The sequence below is a fragment of the Enhydra lutris genome, unplaced genomic scaffold (assembly GCF_002288905.1).
Source record: "Enhydra lutris kenyoni isolate GAN:26980312 unplaced genomic scaffold, ASM228890v2 scaffoldscaffold8, whole genome shotgun sequence".
NCBI lineage: Eukaryota > Metazoa > Chordata > Mammalia > Carnivora > Mustelidae > Enhydra > Enhydra lutris.
This window is the reverse complement of record NW_019154092.1, coordinates 7504252-7522689: the sequence shown is the minus strand read 5'-3', so window position 1 is coordinate 7522689 and position 18438 is coordinate 7504252. Positions and strand designations below refer to the sequence as shown.

General features: G+C 43.0%; 1 protein-coding gene across 1 annotated transcript in view; it reads left to right on the top strand.

Annotated features, from left to right (window-relative positions):
* The window catches only part of LOC111142468 (RAB31, member RAS oncogene family), a 130551-nt gene that overhangs the window by 98985 nt on the left and 13128 nt on the right, over nt 1–18438 (top strand). The window contains exon 6 of the mRNA XM_022495642.1: nt 15478–15587. Within this exon, the coding sequence (XP_022351350.1) occupies nt 15478–15587 (110 nt within the window). The remainder of the gene's footprint in view (nt 1–15477; nt 15588–18438) is intronic.

Below are 18438 nucleotides of genomic sequence, written 5' to 3'. Positions count from 1 at the left end.
GCAAGACACTCCCTGAAGTGAAGAGGTGATAGTCCAAGAAAAGAACATTCAGGGTCTAAGTGGAACTCGGTTATAGTAGGAGGAAGGAAATTGGTCCTCTCAGTGTTTAACTAAAATTAACAAGTAATTTTGTGGTTTTTTTGTGTGTGCAGCAATGTTCTATGGGAAGTACAAGAAAATAGAGAAAAGTATTTTCCATAGAGCTATTTGCGTCTATTTGGAAAGCCAAGAGTAGTACACATGGGAGGAAACTATCTAACGAGTAAATACAAGACTATATTTAATAAAGCTCCAAATGTCATGGTGCAGAAGGGACAAAAGAATTCAGGAAAAGGGAAGTCTGTAGTCATCTGGAGTGATTTGGAAAGGCTTACGGATGAAGTGTGCCCTCAGCTGCCCTGTCAGGGATCAGTCAGGTAGGAGGAAATTCCATGAAGGGAAGGTAATAGACAGAGGCATGGAGGTGGATGGGAGTTTGGCATGTGTTATGGAGCAGAGATCATGAAGAACATTTACCTTATCATTTGCCTGGGGAATGGCGGAAGGCACAAGGATACCGAGGGGATAGTTTATGCCTGGCTTAAAAGAATGAAGAGTGAGTGATTGGATCTGGGGCTTCTTCCTCCTATGTGCCCATCTCTTGTACCCCTGACACCATTATTTGCCTGCCAGTCCTGGCCCTATTGTCTCCTGAGCCTATGTGGCCTCAGGCTCCTTCTTAACAATGCTTCCTGTGGTTATCACCAGTTAAGGAGATGAAATGTACTTGCCAGCCTCAAGGAGGGCTGTGGGAGCCATTCTAGATTCTTGAGCAAGCGACCGGTACAATCTCCTGCGTGAGAGCTGGATGGGGACCTGGACTTGGCAGCCAGGATAATCCTCCTACAGCTTTCCCACAAATACACCGACCATGTCTGCAATCACCAGGCACTGGATGTTTCAATTTTTTGGATCAACCCGGGGCCTTTAGCAGATAAAGATACATCTGGAAATAAATGGGTTTTTTTGGGGGGGTTGTTGTTGTTGTTGTTGTTGTTGTTTTTGCTAAGAATACATTCATTGCTTTTATTTCTTATATATGCCTCCAGAACTCACTCCCATCATGATGGTGGGCCAAAAAGGAGTATAAGAGTTTGTTTAATATGATACAAACCAAGTAATGGAACTTGAGATGCTAGATCGTGAAAATCCAACTTATTCCAAATACTAAAGCCCAAAAGCCAAGGAACATCAAAAGCCACCATGGAAGGTCTGGAAATATCATGGCCAGTATTAAAATGCACACAGTGTTTTCTGTATGTGACATGAGTCAAGTGTGTGCTGCTAAGTGTGCATTTTGTGCTCCGAGATGCGCTTTTCCTTCTGATGCTGTGCCAGTGGGTAAACCCGTTTCTGATGCTGGTATGGACATGGGAGGGAAGGAACTGAAGGCTGAGCTTCGGGAGGGAGCCCAGCGAGGATGTCTGGAATTTTCCCCTTTTTTCCCCTTGTAAAATATTCTTAATTAAGAATATATAAAACATTGATGTATATTTTAAAGGATCATGGGAATTTTAAAGAATAAAACAAATGACCTTGTATCAATGAGTAAGCCTTCCTCCTCAACCCTATCCCCCATCTCCCCCCAGAAATAACCCTGACTTCTGGGATCATCGTTTCTTTGCTGCTTCTATGCTTTACGACTCACGTTTGCATTACTAAATAATTTAGGTTTGCCAGTTTTTGAATTTTATTTTCATTGGAATATGACTGTACCTATTATATGATGACTTGTCTCTTGCACTTAACATTCCTGGGAGATTCATCCTGATGAATGTTAGCTGGATTTTGTACATTCTCATTGCTGTATACTATTCTAGTTTACGAGCATGACACAGTTTACTCATCCTTCGTGAGGGGTATTTGAGTTATTTCTGGCGTGGTCTTACTGTGACTATGGCTTCTTGGATAGTCTCATATGTCTCATAGTGCTGTGTGTACACATTTCTCTGGACTCCAGTGGGTAAGAGTTTAATTGCTGAGCCGCAGGGTGAGCACACACTCAGTTCTCCTAGGTAACACCAATGCTTTCCGCAGTGGGGACCAGTGGTGTGTGGGACCTCCTGTTGCTCTACTTCCTTCAGTCTTAGTACCATAAGATGTGAGGGTGTGGAGTGACATCTGAGAGTAATTTCCACTCGCATTTCCCCAGTTACTAAGAAAGTTGGCATCTTCCTACATGTTTAGGGGTCCCTTTAGTTTCCTCTTATGTGAAGAGCCTATTCAAGTCTTTGCCACTTTTTCTGTTGTGTATTTAAAGGGTTTAAAATATGTGTGTGTGTGTGTGTGTGTGTGTGTGTGTATACATGTGTGTATATATATATATATATATTCCCTAAACATATGTATATATTGAAATATTTTCTTCAAATTTATGTTTCAGCTTCCCGATCTTTGTCTTTGCATTATCAGAAGTCCTTAATTCCTATGTAATAGAATTTATTGATGTTTTCCCTTTGTGCTTTGGGTGTTTATTTATTTATATATTTTTTGGCTGCTGAAAGAGTCTTATTTAAGAAGTCTTTCCACGCCCCTGAGATCATGAAGATATTCCTATGCTGATTGTCTTTCTAAAACCTTACAGTTTTATGTCCCTATCTGTCTTTAAATCACTGGGAATTGATTTTTATATCTGCTGTCTAAGGTTTCCCTGATAGCTGTCCAGATGGTTAGCTGCATTGGTTGTAAAGTCCATACTTTTCCCACAGATGCACACTATCTCATTCATATGTCACGTGTCATGTATGAACGGGGCACTTTATTCTGTTCCATTGGCCTGTCTATCCATCTATGTGCCAAAACTACCTGTTTGAATTCGTATAGCTTTATCAGAGGTTCTGATAAATGGTCTGTAATCACTTTAACCAATATTCCTAGTTGGCCCCAGAGAAGATATCAAAAGTGTGTATGGTTTGGAAGTGGATATGTTGTGGTCTGGTGAAAGTGGGGGGAGTGTTAGGACTGAAACCTACATGTGGTAATGTGTATGTTGGGTGTGTGTGTATTTATTTCTATGGCTAATTTAAAAAAATTAAGTAAACCTTTTGTTTTGGAATGGTTTTGCGTTGGGGAGCCTGGGTTGCTCAGTTTTTAGGCGTCTGCCTTCAGCTCAGGTCATGATCCCGGGGTCCTGGGATTGAGTCCCACATAGGGCTCGTGTTCAGCGGGGAGCCTGCTTCTCCCTCCCCCACTCCCCCGCTTGTATTCCCTCTCTTTCTGTGTCTCTCTTTGTCAAATAAATAAATAAAAATCTTTAAAAAAACAGAATAGTTTTACATTTATAGAAAAATTGAAAATGTAGTATGAAGAGTTCCCATATAATCCACACTCACTTCCCCCTATTATTTTTTAAGATTTATTTATTTATTTATTTATTTATTTATTTTAGAGGCAGGGAGGGGCAGAAGGAGAGGGAGGGGAGTACCAAGCAGACTCCTTGCTGAGCATGGAGCTCAACAGGGGGTCTCAATCTCACAGCTCCAAGACCCAATCTGAGCTGAAACCAAGAGTCAGACACCCAAACAACTATGCCACACAGATGCCCCAAGTTTCCCCTATTATTAGCATCTTATATTACAGTAGGACATTTGTCACAACTAAGGAGCTGATATTGATACTTCATTATTAACTAAAGTTCATACTTTACTCAGATTTCATTAATTTTTCCCTGATTTCCTTTGTTTTAGTTCTGAGATCCCGTCCAGAATATCGGATATCATAATACACTTAGTTGTCATGTCTCTCCAGGCTCCTCTGGGCTGTGATAGTTTCTCAGACTTTCTTTTTTTCTGATGACCTCAATAGTTTTATGGAGTCCTGGTCAGGTATTTTGGAGAATATCTCTCAATTAGAGTTTGTCTGACGTTGTTCTCATGATTAGACTGGGTTTATGGGTTTGGCTAAGGAAGACCACAGTGATAAAGTGCTATTTTCATTACTTACTACTTACCACTGGTGATGTTGACCTTGGTTACCCAGCTGAGGTAGTGTTTGTCAGGTTTCTGCACCGTACAGTTACCTCCCCCTACTTTCCCTACTGCTCTCTTGGAAGGAAGTCTATGTTCACACTCAAGGGGTAGGGATTACGCTCCCCCTCCCGGAGAGACAGATCTAGGGATGCCTGGATGGCTCAGTCAGTTAAACGTCTGCCTTTGGCTCGGTTCATGATCCCAGGGTCCTGGGATCTATCCTGCATGGGGCCCCTTGCTCAGCGGGGAGCCTGCTTCTCCCTCTGCCTGCTGCTCCCCCTGCTTGTGCTCTCTCTCTTTCAAATAAATAAATAAAATCTTTAAAAGAAAAGAGAGAGAGAGGAATATCCACATACATTATTTAGAATTCTTCTGCAGATGAAATTTGTCACTTCTACCCACTTAACTAGTTTATTCAGTCATTTATTTATATCAGTATGGACTCACAGATGTTTATTTTGTGCTTTAGGTTATAATGCAGTACTGTGTTATCTCATCTGTTGCTCCAACGGTTCCAGCTTTGGCCACTGGGAGCTCTTTCTTTTGGCTCCTGTGTCCCTTTAACATATGCTTATCATTTGGATTTTTAAGCACTTCCTTCCTTTCTGGCATAACAAGATGTTATGGACTCTTCCTGCATATTTTGGGCTTCAGCCCTAGAATCAGCCATGTCTCCAAGGAGCTCTGGTTCTTCTTATTGAAGAATGTTATTTAAAAGCTAAAATATGGGCTGTATTGGCTCGTTGACACTGGGTGTCATTGGTTCTAGGACCTTTGAGCAAGCAGAGCTAGGAAATGCAGGTATGTATACTTGCTCAAGTGTGCATACATTTTTGTCAGTTGGCTCTTGGACAACATGGGGGTCAGTGGTGCTGACGCCCCCATTCCACCTGAAGTCTGGGTATAATTTTGACTTTCCAAAAATATAACTAGAAGCCTTATCGATAATAGAAACAGGTCATCAGCACGTATTTCATATGTTATATGTATTATATACTGTATTCTTATAACAAAGCAAACTAGAGAAGAGAAAATGTTATTAAGGAAATCGTAAGAGAAAACACATTTATAAGTACAGTATAGAATTTCAGGGAGCCTGCGTCTCCCTCTGCCTCTACCTGCCACTCTGTCTGCCTGTGCTCGCTCTTGCTTCTCTCTCTATGTCAAATAAATAAATAAAATATTAAAAAAAAAAAAGAATTTATGTACATAGACCTGTGCCCCTCGAATCATGTTGCTCAAAAGTCAACTGTAATTATTTCTACATCTATCCGTCTGCATCTATAGTGAAATAAACATTAGTTCATTTTGATGCCTCTGGATTCTAAATTCAGAAGCACACAGTTCATTTTAACCTTCTTTGGGGGCAGGGGAAGGATGTTTTCTGAAGTCATCAACAAATGTAATCACTTCTTAGCCTTTTGGCCAAGATCAAGCGTAAAGTCATGAACAGATGTGTTTATAAAGCAGAGTGGCAAGATTTTTGTTCTTAGAGATTTTCTTAGAAGATACAATAATCTTTTTTTTTTAAAAAGATTTTATTCTTAAGTAATCTCCACACCCATCGTGGGACTCAAACTCACAACCCTGAGATCAAAAGTCATATGCTCTACCAACTGAGCCAGCCAGGCATCCCAGAGGATACCGTAATCTTTTTCTTTGCACTTTCCATGCTGCCCAAAGTTTCAGAGTTTCAAAATGTCACTTCTATTATGGATTATAGCCTCTTCAATGATTTATTTGAAGTAGCACAATAATTACTTCTATTTTTATACTGTTCATTTAGGTAGTGGACATTCTTCCTATGTGCCACATGCTATTATAAGTAGTTCACGATAATCTTCACAATCCTGTAAAAGGGTCTTTCTCCTTCTCCCGCCTTGATGAGGAAATTGAGACATGGAGGCTAAGGTGCTTGTGTCAGGTCCTGTACCTAAAAGGGTGTTGGTACAGCTTTACACCTGCCCATCTGTCCCGGAGCCCGTGTTCTTGACCATCATGCTCTATTGCATCTCATAAAAAGGACAAACACAATCCATGAGGGATTTCCAAATGAACGAGGGAAGATGGCGGCCGATCAGCTTCTCCTCAGAGGGTTTGAAACTCTTTCCTGTGGTTCTCTCCGGCCTTCTTAGGACTAGCTTCAGTCTCTGTCTGGAGAAAGTCTTAAGAAGCAAAGGAATGGCCAGGTCTCCCTAAAGAACCTGTGTTTTCTGCTCCATTCTCATTCAGTTCAAAGGCTGACATTTTCCATAAGAAACAATCCATTTAAGTCTGTGGCGAGAACCTGACACTGCTTGTTTGAACTCGACACCAGGAATGTGGCCCCAGGTGAACAGCAGTTCTGGACACACATGAATAAGTAAGCAAGGTCCCATGGGAACAGAAACACTTCCCAGGGTGCACATGGCGAGGGCTTTAACCGTAAGCACTTATCTCATTGTAAATGAAAGACCCATCAGGTCTTTGCTGCAAAGGTGGTAATTACTCTTTTTTTTTTAAAGTTCATTTTGGTTTTAGTTCCACCTCACAGGGAAACAAATCTGGTTGTCTATAAGAATGAGCATTTTAAACATTTTAAATTTTGCTGCTTTAATTATTGCTAAACTGGTGGCCTCATCGAATTGGTACACAGACCTTGCACAGTTAGAGAAAGTGTGAGCTAATGTGACACAACTTGCCCTGCTTATTCATTCAGTGGCTGCTTGAGGGAGTGGGGAGGGCTGAGGGCTGAGACCATTTCGTGGCTCACGGGAGCCTTTGCAGACAGCAAGCCCTCCTCCGCTGGGTTCTGACAGAATGTTGTGAATGATTGCTACTGCTTTTGGCAAGAATACCTTAAACATGTTAGATGGTTTTGACAAAAAAGAATTCCACCAGACATTGAACAACCGCATCCGGCTTACTGTTGCCTTGCCACTTCCTCCTAGCCTGCTTAGTTGGTCTTCTTTTTTTTTTAATTTTTTTTATTCATTTGACAGAGAGAGAGAGAGATCACAGGTAGGCAGAGAGGCAGGCAGAGCGAGAGGGAAGTAGGCTCACCGCTGAGCAGAGAGCCCGATGCGGGGCTCGATCCCAGGACCCTGAGATCATGACCTGAGCCGAAGGCAGAGGCCTAACCCACTGAGCCACCCAGGCGCCCCCTTAGTTGGTCTTCTAAGCTTGACCTTGGAAGGGGGCTGTGGCTGGGGGAGGGAGGAACAATATAGGGCAAAACTTGCTTTTTAAAAGATTTTCTTTATTCATTTGAAAGAGATAATATGAGCGAGCACGAATGGCGGGAGGAGCACAGGGAGAGAGAAAAGCAGGGTCCCTGCAGATCAGGGATCTCCACTCCCACCCCCGACATAGGGCTCGATCCCAGGACCTGAGCCGAAGGCAGACGCTTAACTGACTGAGCCATCTAGGCATCCTGATGGGGCAAAACTTTTTAAGTGAAATGTTAACTGCTTTATTGCAGGAGTTTGGCAGAATATGAAATGCTTGGTTATTGCTTTTCTGGTGGTTTAGAAATAGAATATACATTCTAGAACACACCCGGGCCATCAGAAAGTTTCTTTTGGGAAGAGCTCATGGGGCCACTCTTCTTTTATTTTATCACTTGTAAAATATTGCCTGAGACCTGTGTATTTGATTATGTCCTAGGTGTAGTCATCTTAATACAGATTTCCAAACTCATGACTTCGTAGTGTCAGATTATGAATTGGATAGACTGCAGAAATACCAAACTCAGTGTTTTATAGTCCACCCCTTAGAAGAGTAATGCTCAAGCCATAGAATGCATAAGAAACTGTTGGGAAGTTGCCCGAATACCTATTTCTGGGCCTTGCCTAATGGGCCTTTCTGGTTCAGAATGATTCTCCTTTTCTAATGAGTCCAGAATAATCATGAAGACGGTGGTCTATAGAACACACCTGAGAGATGAGGCTCTGAAAGATTAATGGGCATCCTCTGAGGTTGTCTAGAGAAGGCTGAATTATGATTGCTCTGTGACAGACTATAGAAATCTTGAATGTTTGTCCTCATTTTGTCTTTGTTTTTAGCATCAACTTGTGTTGTTTTTTTTTTTTTTCTTTCAACTTTATGTGCTTAAGTTCTGGAAACTTCTTAGAGGATATGGTTGTTCTGCATTTAAACTTCCATGAGCTCTTTGGAATACATGGTCATTCTGCCAACAGTGTGTGAGCATCACTTTTCCTCTCTCTCTGTGCTCTAACACTGCAGATACTAAACTTTTTCATCTTGGCCAATCTGATATATGAATCACGTGATCCTCATTTTCATGGGAGGTTTTTGAATTGTTAGCAGGACTAGGAAAACCAAGGTTGTCTAGTGCATAACTATTCTTCACCTATCTACAGATATTAACCAACTAGAAAATCAATCAAATCAATGTTAAAACCCACTTTGTAATAGCAATACAAACCTGAAATAACTAGAAATAAACTTTTCTGGTATGTGTGTCCTTTTTCAAATTTTGAAATATTTTAAATCCTAGGAATGAATTTAGCAAAAAATGAGCAAGAACTATATAGATAAAACATACATGCTATGGTAGGACACAAAACATTTAAATCAATGAAAAGGTGTACTTTTTCTTGGATAGGAAAACTCAGTATTGTAAAAATGTCAGTTTGCTCTAAATTAAACCACAAATTCACTGAGATTCCACTCAAATTACCAAAAAGACATTTAAAAAGAGTTTTACAAAATGATCCTAAAATTCATCTAGAAAAATAAACAGAGGGGCACCTGGTTTGGCTCAGTTGGTTGAGCATCCGACTCTTCGTGTCAGCTGAGGTCATGATCTTGGAGTCGTGTGATCGAGCCCCAGGTCAGGCTCCATACTGCGCAGTCTGCTTGGGATTCTTTCTCCCTGTCCCTCAGCCCTTTCCCCTGTTCTTTTTCTCTAAAATCAATCAATCTTTTAAAAAAATAATAATAAATAGGTAGAAATAGTATCGAAGGGACAAATCCCAACAGATATTGATATCTATTTTAATGATTCAGTAAGAAAACAATATAGCATTGTCACAGAACTGCACAGAAAGTCATTGAATAGATGAGAGAATCAAGAAACAGGGTGAAATACAAAGAGAAATTTAGTATATGATAAAGATAATTTTTAAGTAAGTATAAAAAAGGGATAATTCAATAAATGGTCTTGGGATAATTAACTAGTCATGGGGAAAGTGAGAAAAAATAAATTGAAAGTGGGACGAGGATTTAAATGTAAAATAACAAAACCATAAAAGTTAGAGAAAGCAGATGACTGTTAAAAATAATCTTGGGAGTTAGAATGAACTGTTTAACCATGACATAAAACTCAGAAACCATAGAGGAAAATAATTGAAAAGTCTGACTACATAAAAACTTCCGTGTGGCAAAGATCTAAACACAAAAGATAAGCTGAAGAAATGTGGAAAATATGTTACAAAGGACTAGGTTTCTTAATATACACAGAGCACTTATGAATAAATAAGAAAAAAATTCAAATCATATGAACCAAAGTAGTTAGAGAACATGCATAAAATGTCACAGAGTAAGATATATTCATGCTTATGAAAAGTTACCATTTTTAGGGGCACCTGGGTGGCTCAGTCATTAGGCATCTGCCTTTAGTTCAGGTCATGATCCCGGGGTCCTGGAATCAAGCCCCACATCGGGTTCTCTGTTCAGTGGAAAGCCTACTTCTCCCTCTTCCTCTCCCTCTCTTCCTGCTTGTGTTCCATCTCTCACTGTCTCTGTCTCTCTCTGTCAAATAAAATAATAAAATCTTTTAAAAAAAGAAAAGAGAAGTTATTACTTTGAATACAAGTTACTCAGAATTAATGTCAGGTTTTTTCATAGACAAAGACTTCAAAATACGAGGCAATTTAACTTTGGGGTAATTTACCAAAATTAATGTATTTAATGAGTTGGCTGATGTAGCCTATATTCACTCATTCTTCTGTGGAATAGCGATGACTGGCCCGCAAGCCTTCTTGGACCATAAAATGAAGGGGTTGAGTCACATAAACCTGTGAAGGACCTTCAGATTCTGAAGTAGTTAGTCTGAGCCTCCTGTTCACTTGTTTCCTCCACCTGCATAATTTCCTCAGTCTTTCTGGAGGCATTCTGTAAGAAAATGGTGCCATGCCACCATCCTTGCTGATATAGCTTTGCAGTAACTGATTAAAGAAACACTGATATAGCACTGATTATGTTATGGGTATTGTTTTGAGCACTTTGTAATATCAAATTTCTTAACATGTAGAATTGCTATAAAGCATTCATCCCATCTGGTAGAATGAGGGGCATAAGACCTGGGGCAGGGGAGGTACCGTGGGAGTCACCTATCTCTATTGACTTCTAGGAGGAACCCATGGAACTGAACCTTCCTGATGAACCCCTAGGGGGGACAGAGCATCATTCTGCCTTTAGTCTACCTTTAGCTTTGAATGCCCTCCCTCTCAGGTAGGGCTTCAGGAATTCCTTCTTGGGGTGGTTGCCCTCCTCTTCCTCTGCCATCAATGGGGGAGGATCACGGAGAATTAAACACCTTTGAAATTAGAATGAGTCAGCTGCCATGTTACCAGGTTACCTCTTGAACAATGAAACAAGGACCCTTGCAGGGCAGTGCAGCCGTTGAAAACTCTGGAGCCCACAAGAATGCTGATTTGTGACCTCTTCCCCTATGGAGAGCCTCCCAGCGCTGTAGCCTGCTCTGGCCTCTGCCCAGGTCTGAGACATGTGACAGGCTGCTGTGTGGGCCACGCCGAAGTATAAGCTGATTAACATCAGACCTGGGTTAAAAGAAGACTCCCCTTCCGTGTGTTTCCACCCTAAGCCTGAGCCATATTGCTCTCTCTCCCCATCACTCTGCTCTTGGTCCCGACCCTGACTCTGGTCTATTCTGATGTCCCTTGAATTTAGTGTTTTCCTGGTGAAGGGATGGTAGCCTCCCCAGATCTCCAGCTTTCCCACTTTCTCTGCCTTTCATGTCTCCAGTTGGCTCTGCATCCTGGCAGCTGCGCCTGCCTGTGGCTGCTTTCCGGTGGGGGGTAGGACATCAGACAGTTAAGAAAGAAACCCTCGGGGGCGCCTGGGTGTCTCAGTGGGTTAAAGCCTCTGTCTTCGGCTCAGGTCATGGTCTCAGGGTCCTGGGATCGAGCCCCACATCAGGCTCTCTGCTCAGCGGGGAGCCTGCTTCCTCCTCTCTCTCTGCCTGCCTCTCTGACTACTTGTAATCTCTGTCTATCAAATAAATAAATATAAAAAAGAAAGAAAGAAAGAAAGAAACCCTCGGTGATGCTGATATGTAAGGTAGGGGCTGAAGGGGCAGTTGTGGGAAGGGTGCTAAGGGAGAAGGATGCCCCGTCTACACTTCCTGCACTTCCTGGCTGGTTGGCAGTAAGTCTTTTTTTTTTTTTTTAAGATTTTATTTATTTGAGACAGAGAGAGAACAAGTAGGGGTTAGGGGCAGAGGGAGAGGGAGAAGCAGACTCCTTGCTGAGTAGGAAGCCTGACTAGGACCTCGATCCCAGGACCCTGGTTCGTGACCTGAGCCAAAGACAGAGGCTTAACCGAGTCACCCAGGTGCCCCTGGCAGTAACTCTTCTGGGTGATTTCTGGGAGTCCAGAATTCTGTACACAGGTTGGTCTAGAAAGTCGAAAAACCGTCTTTCCCATCAAAATTGACTAGCTGTGTTTACGCTCTGGCTTGGGAAAATTAGTTTCAATCTACCTGTTCCAATGCCTTGCACAATGTCCAGCATATGGCAGACACTTGGTAAATAATTGTTGGAAAAAAATGAACGAAAGCCATTAGATGCCATAGTCTCATGCAATCCTAATCACAAAAGACCAGTGATGGCCTCCTTCTAGCTGTGGGTGGCGGGCCTATCCTTATATGCAGCTGGGGCCGTTCCTAGTGGTTTCTATTTTACCTGCAAGAGGTTCCAAGGAAGGAAATTCTCACCTTTTTAAGGCTCTTCCTTCAGACTGTAGTTGTGTGTAGCTGTGCCTGTTTGTTCCAATGATAATTTGCCGATGCCACCAGGCATCTGGTCGTTCAATTCCGATAGTTACTACCCGGAGTCAGCACAGATCCCACAGATTAAGGACTCAGCCCTTCAAGACTGTCCCTCCCTCCACTTCAGATGGCAGATGAAGGTCTTGGGTATCCCCAAGTTAACCTCACTTCTTCCCAGCAGACTACCAGTTCGGGGGCTCTTAGGTCCCCTCCACAGAAGGCTCGATAATTCAGTAGAACAGAGTTCTATGAACTCAGGAAAGCACTAGACTTATAATTATAGGTTTCCTCTAAAGAATACAAGTCAGGACCAAGCAAAGGGAAGAGATGCATAGAGCAAGGGGCTCCCAGCCCCTCCATGTGTTCACCGAGTCCAACCCTCCAAGCCCTGTGTTCAAGAGTTTTCGCAGAGGTTTCCTTACTTAGTCGTGATTGATTAAATCTTCAATTCTTCTGTCCCCAGGGTTGGAGAGTGAGGCTGAAAATTTCAACCCTCTAATCGTGGGGTTGGGTCCTCTGGCAACCAGTCCCTATCTGAAGCTCACTAGGGGCCCGTACCTATAAAAAACTCAGGTTTGGCATATTGGAGCTCTTTACAAATAACAAAGGACACACCTATCACCTAGGTAACTTCGTGGTTTCAGGAACTCTGTGCCAAGAAGCAAGGAGAAGGGAAATACGTATTTCTTTTTATACCACAGTAGAGGAAACCTGTTTTGACAGTTTCAAGAGTGGTTGGTCCTTCTGATTTCAGTTTGTTGTTAGAGGGACTTCCACTGGCCCTCCAGGCTGAGTAAGAACCTGTTCTTCAGGAGGACGGGATATGCCCTTCTCTTGCCTCCGCCCCTGACTCTGGTGCCTTACAGTTTGAGGATCTTTCAAACCCCACATTTTTTCTGTCTATAAAGATCCAAAGAATGGCCTCTGAAATGTGGGTGCCTGTTGGGTGTCAAGGCCTGATGGAAGCAAAGGGGCAGAGCCAGTGGGTCTTAGACCCTGCCTCCAGCCCGGACTCACTGTGTCATTTTGGGAAAATAATTTATTTCATAAGACCATTTCTAAACACGGAAGAAGTGTGAGGACATGCTTTTCTTATCTGTCCATTTCCGGGTGCAGCGTGTAGACTGTGAGACGGTGAGCCTCCCGCCCCCAGGCTTACTGTTATGCTAGGATGGACATTTTGGACTCTGTAGCAAGTGACTTTGTTCTTGCCTTAATCTTGGCAAAACCTATTTCACTCCTCTTTGTCTCACAAAGGGACTAAGGAGAGGTGGGCTAGGGAAGCATGTGACTGTAATCTGCTCTCAACCTGAGGGGTCTCCGAGGCCTCCTTGATGGCCAGACTCGCCCCTACCCCCAGGTGGAGATTAGCAAGGCACACCCTGTCTTACCTGAACCTCATTTGAGTAGAAATGAGCCCCACCCTTCTATTTGTGCTTGTGACTGCCAGGAAGAAATAAAAAGTAGGGTAACATGCCAAATTGAACATCGAAAAACCCTTTTCTGGGGTGTTTCAAATGTAAAATTCATTGCCACCAAAAAACTCAAGTTTCTTTTTTTTCCCCCTTCAATCTTTGTGAGAGGTCTGGGGTTTGTCTGTTGGAAACAGTAGAGAGGGCAGCTTAAGGAGCATAGCTTTTCCCAGTGGGTCTTTGGTAAGAAAGATTATGGCGGTACAGATTGTAACTGACACAACTCAGGAGGCTTCTTTTCTCTGGTTTGGAATCCTGGGGCCCCTGCCTTTACTATGGTAACCTCTCCTTGAGCCCTTTTCCATCAAACTCCTGAAAAGTCCTCCTCTCATTTGATTTGGGGTCTATAATGAATTTAAATGCCAAGGATGGATTTCCCCAGTAACTTTATAATCCAGTTATAGCCTTTTTGGAGGCATTTGGAGGGGTGGAGAGAAGGGAAGGAGTTGGGAGGGGGATACAGTCTCTTCACCCCGCTCCCAGTTTTGATTTTCAGTCCGCCTTTCTGCTTTTCCTGTAGCCATCTGTCTAGTCCAGCATTGTATTCTCCCTCGCCCACAGCATTCGAGAGCTTCCAAATTCTTCTCCTCCCTCCCCACTCCTGTCTCTGTGGTGTACCGTTTTCCCCTAGAATGTGGGGCTGACCCTGTTGTCGTCTTGTTCTTTAGTGGCCACTGGGCATGAGACAGGTGTCTGCCGGCCTCTCTGCCGGGATTGCTGCTGGCAACCCCCTCCCTTCTCAGCTCCATTCTGACCTTCTCTCCATTCTGACACCATATCATTCAGTTGTGAATCTGTACACTTCCCGTACTTGTGTATACTTCCTGTACTTGTGTATACTTCCTGTACTTCTGTATACTTCCTGCACTTCTGTACACTTTCTGTACTCTGTACACTTCCTATACTTCTGTAAACTACCTATATTCTTATACTTCTGTATACTTCCTGTACTTCTATACACTTCCTGTACTTCTGTACACTTTCTGTATTTGTGTACACTTTCTGTACTTCTGTGTATATCCTGTACCTCTGTACACTTCCTGTACTTCTGTACTTTTGGTACTTCTGTACTTCCTCTCATTCCAAGTGCTTTATCGCCTTTATTATCCATGTTTTGCAAATATTATAATGTTGTGGGTTAGAGTAACCATGGATGTTTGTCTTTGCTCTCAAGGGTAGGTTCCAGAAGGCAGGGATTACTGCTTTCTCTAGCACCTACAAGAGAGACTGGCGTATAATAGCCACTCAATAAATATTTGTTGAATAAATGACTAAACTTCTGGGGGAACAGGAACGGTGTCTTTTTAATCTTCGGAGCCACCACAGCATCTTCCTATTAAAAATAGGTCAATAAATGTCTTTCTAGGTTATTCATTTAAGCAGAGTTCAAGTCCTAACATCTCTGCAGGAAGAGACTTTTACAGGCGAAAGTCCGGTTCGGTCCTATTGTGTCACAGCCTTTAGCTATAACCATGGTCATTTCCAGACATTCACATCCTGTCGCATATTCTCCCTGACGTGTGAAAGACAAAATGCACGAAGTTCCGCAAGAGCACGTGTGTTGCAGGACCGTGCACACGTGTGTACGTGCACATACACACGACAAGTTAAAAAAACTATGAGTCATTTTTTATGGGAAAAGAATTGAAATCAGCCCGAACTCTGTAAGCTGAAATGGATGTGGCCATCTTCCTAAAGAGTTTTTCTAATGTTCTAGAATTCTTTCCTTCAGTTGAACCGGGCACAGCATTTTACATATGGGGGGTGGCGAAGGTCATGTAACTCCATGGATGCCAGTGACCAGGTTTTAAACTTTCACCATTTTCACAAATACTAGCTCTCAGTATTTGCCAAGAGACCGAGTGGTTATTCAACAGAACTTAGATAAAGGAGCTGTTTCTGCATGAGCTTCCTGTTTGGTTTTTGGGTTTTTGTATTATACAAATGAGCATTCATTTCTGTCTGGGTGTGACCTCTTTTCTAGGGAAGTTCCCTTGAAGGACGCTAAGGAATATGCTGAATCCATAGGTGCTGTTGTGGTTGAAACAAGCGCGAAAAATGCTATTAATATCGAAGAGCTCTTTCAAGGAATCAGTAAGTATCTGAACTGCGTTTTTGACTTTGCTTACGTTTGTATGCTTCTGAGAGTCACAGGATACAATCCCTGGGTGCCGCTTTCCCTCTGAGGGACTCTGTCTGGTGCCATGGATATAGAACTTGGAGTCTGCACTTGTTACTCCTGACCTATGTATGGAGATTCGGAAACTCCATAGTTCTTGTGCCTTAACCTGTCGATTCTCTGTTTTATGAATCAAAATGAAATAAGTGTGTTGCAAAAGAAGTCATTATGATTAGAAGGGTGTATGTGGGTTTGTTGTTGTTTATTTTTTTTTAGATTGTATTTATCTATTTGACAGAGAGAGACATAGCGAGAGAGGGAACACAAGCAGCGGGAGTGGGAGAGGGAGAAGCAGGCCTCCCACAGAGCAGGGAGCCTGATGTGGGGCTCGATCTCAGGACTCTGGGATCATGACCTGAGCTGAAGGAAGACGCTTAATGACTGAGCCACCCAGGCGCCCGAGGGTGTGTGTTTTATAGCATGTTGTGTTAGTATGTTGAGGGGGAGAGAAATACAACAGACAGTGATAAGGTGTAGGAAATTCAAGTCACGTGTTAAACGGAATGACTCTGGGCAAACAAAATGAAGGAAACTTTTGGTAATTCCTTTCGCCTGGTGGTCGTCAAAAAAAATGAGTCTCCATCCCACAAGAACTGAAATTGGGAATTAGGCGGACGGTCAATTTTTCTCATTTCTAATTAGCCAGTTAATGGCAGGGAAGGTGGCCCCATCTTTTGTCTCCTGTTCTGGGTCACATTATCATTCCCTTTCTTTATGCTGTTCCCCATAAATAACCTTTATCTAAGACCTGTGTTCTAGCTGATGGCCAGATTTCCCCTTCACAACTTCTTTGGTAAAAATGTTCTGCATTGGGTCCCCTCAGAGAGCTTCCTGCTGCCCGCTTTCTTGGGATACTGTCCTGGGATGTCCCCAGAGCATAACGGGGGACTTCACCCAAGTATCAACCTTTACTGATGGGCTGGGACTCAGAGGCCTGGGGTACCCGCCTTAGGAAAAGTTGAACCCCTGAACAGTTGACAGTTGTTCTCAAAGGTCTTATCTGGTTCCAGATAATTCCAGAAGGGAATTCCAGAGGGGAAACTGATGGTTTGATCTCTCTTCTCCCTGAGGTCATTGTTGGCGGGGCACTCAAAGTCAGAGGGGCCGTCACTTCCCAGAACTGATCTGATTTCCTTTTAACTAGTTTTGGTTCATTACTCTAGGCTCCAAGAACACATAGCAGGGATTATTTTGTTTGTTTCTCTTGGCTTGATGGGGAATTTCACTTGGAGAGGGGGAACTCTGACATGGGCTACTTACATGATACAGAAATACACAAAAACACACACAGCCCCAGTCTTACTGTTCACTGGGGTTCACATTACCTTTCCTCCCATCCTCCTTCAGAGGCTTTGTGTTCCCGCTGTTGTTTTACACTCACAACAGAATGATGTTCTCCAAACGCATTGACCTTAGCAGTTGAACTCCAGAATGCTAGGCTGTCATTTTATGTTGGAAACCCTGGATCCCCAGACTCCTGCTCCTTCCTGAAAATGGGTCATGGCCACAATGCTCAGCTGTGAAGGGACTGTTCGGCTGCCCTCTGTTTCTGTGGAACACTGGGTGACATCTTAGAGTTTTTGTCTTGAACTCATTCCATTAACCTCATTTTCCCTCCTGTCAAACTCATTCTTTTCCAGGGGCGTTCAGCTTTTCTGGTATGTTAGGCAAGTATTCAACATTTTGTTTTGATTAAAAGTTTTAATTAGTGGAGCCAGATAGCTCCTGAGGACTATGACATTGACCCCTTTCCTTTGTGCAGCTCCTTATCCGTTCTGGAACCCTCTCCCCAGCATGAGCCCCTGGCAGGCAGGTGGTGCAGAAGGCAGCGGCCAGGGAAGGAAGCACAGTGCTCTGCACCCTTGGAATTCAGCTTGAGGTTTCTGCCCGAGCTATAAGACTTTCTGAGGTGTGCACAGATCGTGATTAAAATAAAGGGGGAAATAGGAACCGTAAAGAAGAAAATAAGCCCAGGGGCGCCTGGGTGGCTCAGTGGGTTAAGCCGCTGCCTTCGGCTCAGGTCATGATCCCAGGTCCTGGGTTCGAGCCCCACATCGGGCTTTCTGCTCAGCAGGGAGCCTGCTTCCTCCTCTCTCTCTGCCTGCCTCTCTGCCTACTTGTGATTTCTCTCTGTCAAATAAATAAATAAAATCTTTAAAAAAAAAAAAAAAAAGAAAAAAAAAGAAAATAAGCCCAAGCGGCAAGTATTGATATCTTACCAGAAATATACCTCTTTGTATGGTGCATCTCTTCACCCACATAAGGTCTTTATGGCTCAAGGTGATGATGACATTGAGTAAGGAATTCCCAAGATCTTGGTGGTCTGCTTCACTGGAGAAAAAGCACGTGTTTGCAGTGCCTGGGTGGCCCAGTTTGTTAAGGGTCTGCGTTCCACTCCGGTAATGATCCCGGAGTCCTGGGATCGAGCCCCACCTCCCGCTCCCTGCTAAGCGGGGAATCTGCTTCTCCCTGCACACCTCCCCCAATCATGGTCTCTCTCTCTCTCAAATAAACAGATAAAATCTTAAAAAAAAAAAAAAAAGAGAGAGAAAGAAAGAAAGAAAGAGCATGTGTTTTGTTTAAAGCACTGGGTAATGAGGGCTTCAAATTATGGCTTCAAATAATTAATTCCTATATAAGCCATAGAGTAGATGTACCACCTCATCTTCTGTATCAAATAATTATTTCTCTCATTATACACGGCTTGCAGCAAGACCTCTAGCCGTGTGTCTCCTGTAAGCTCTGGTGCCTCTTTACTCCTTCAGG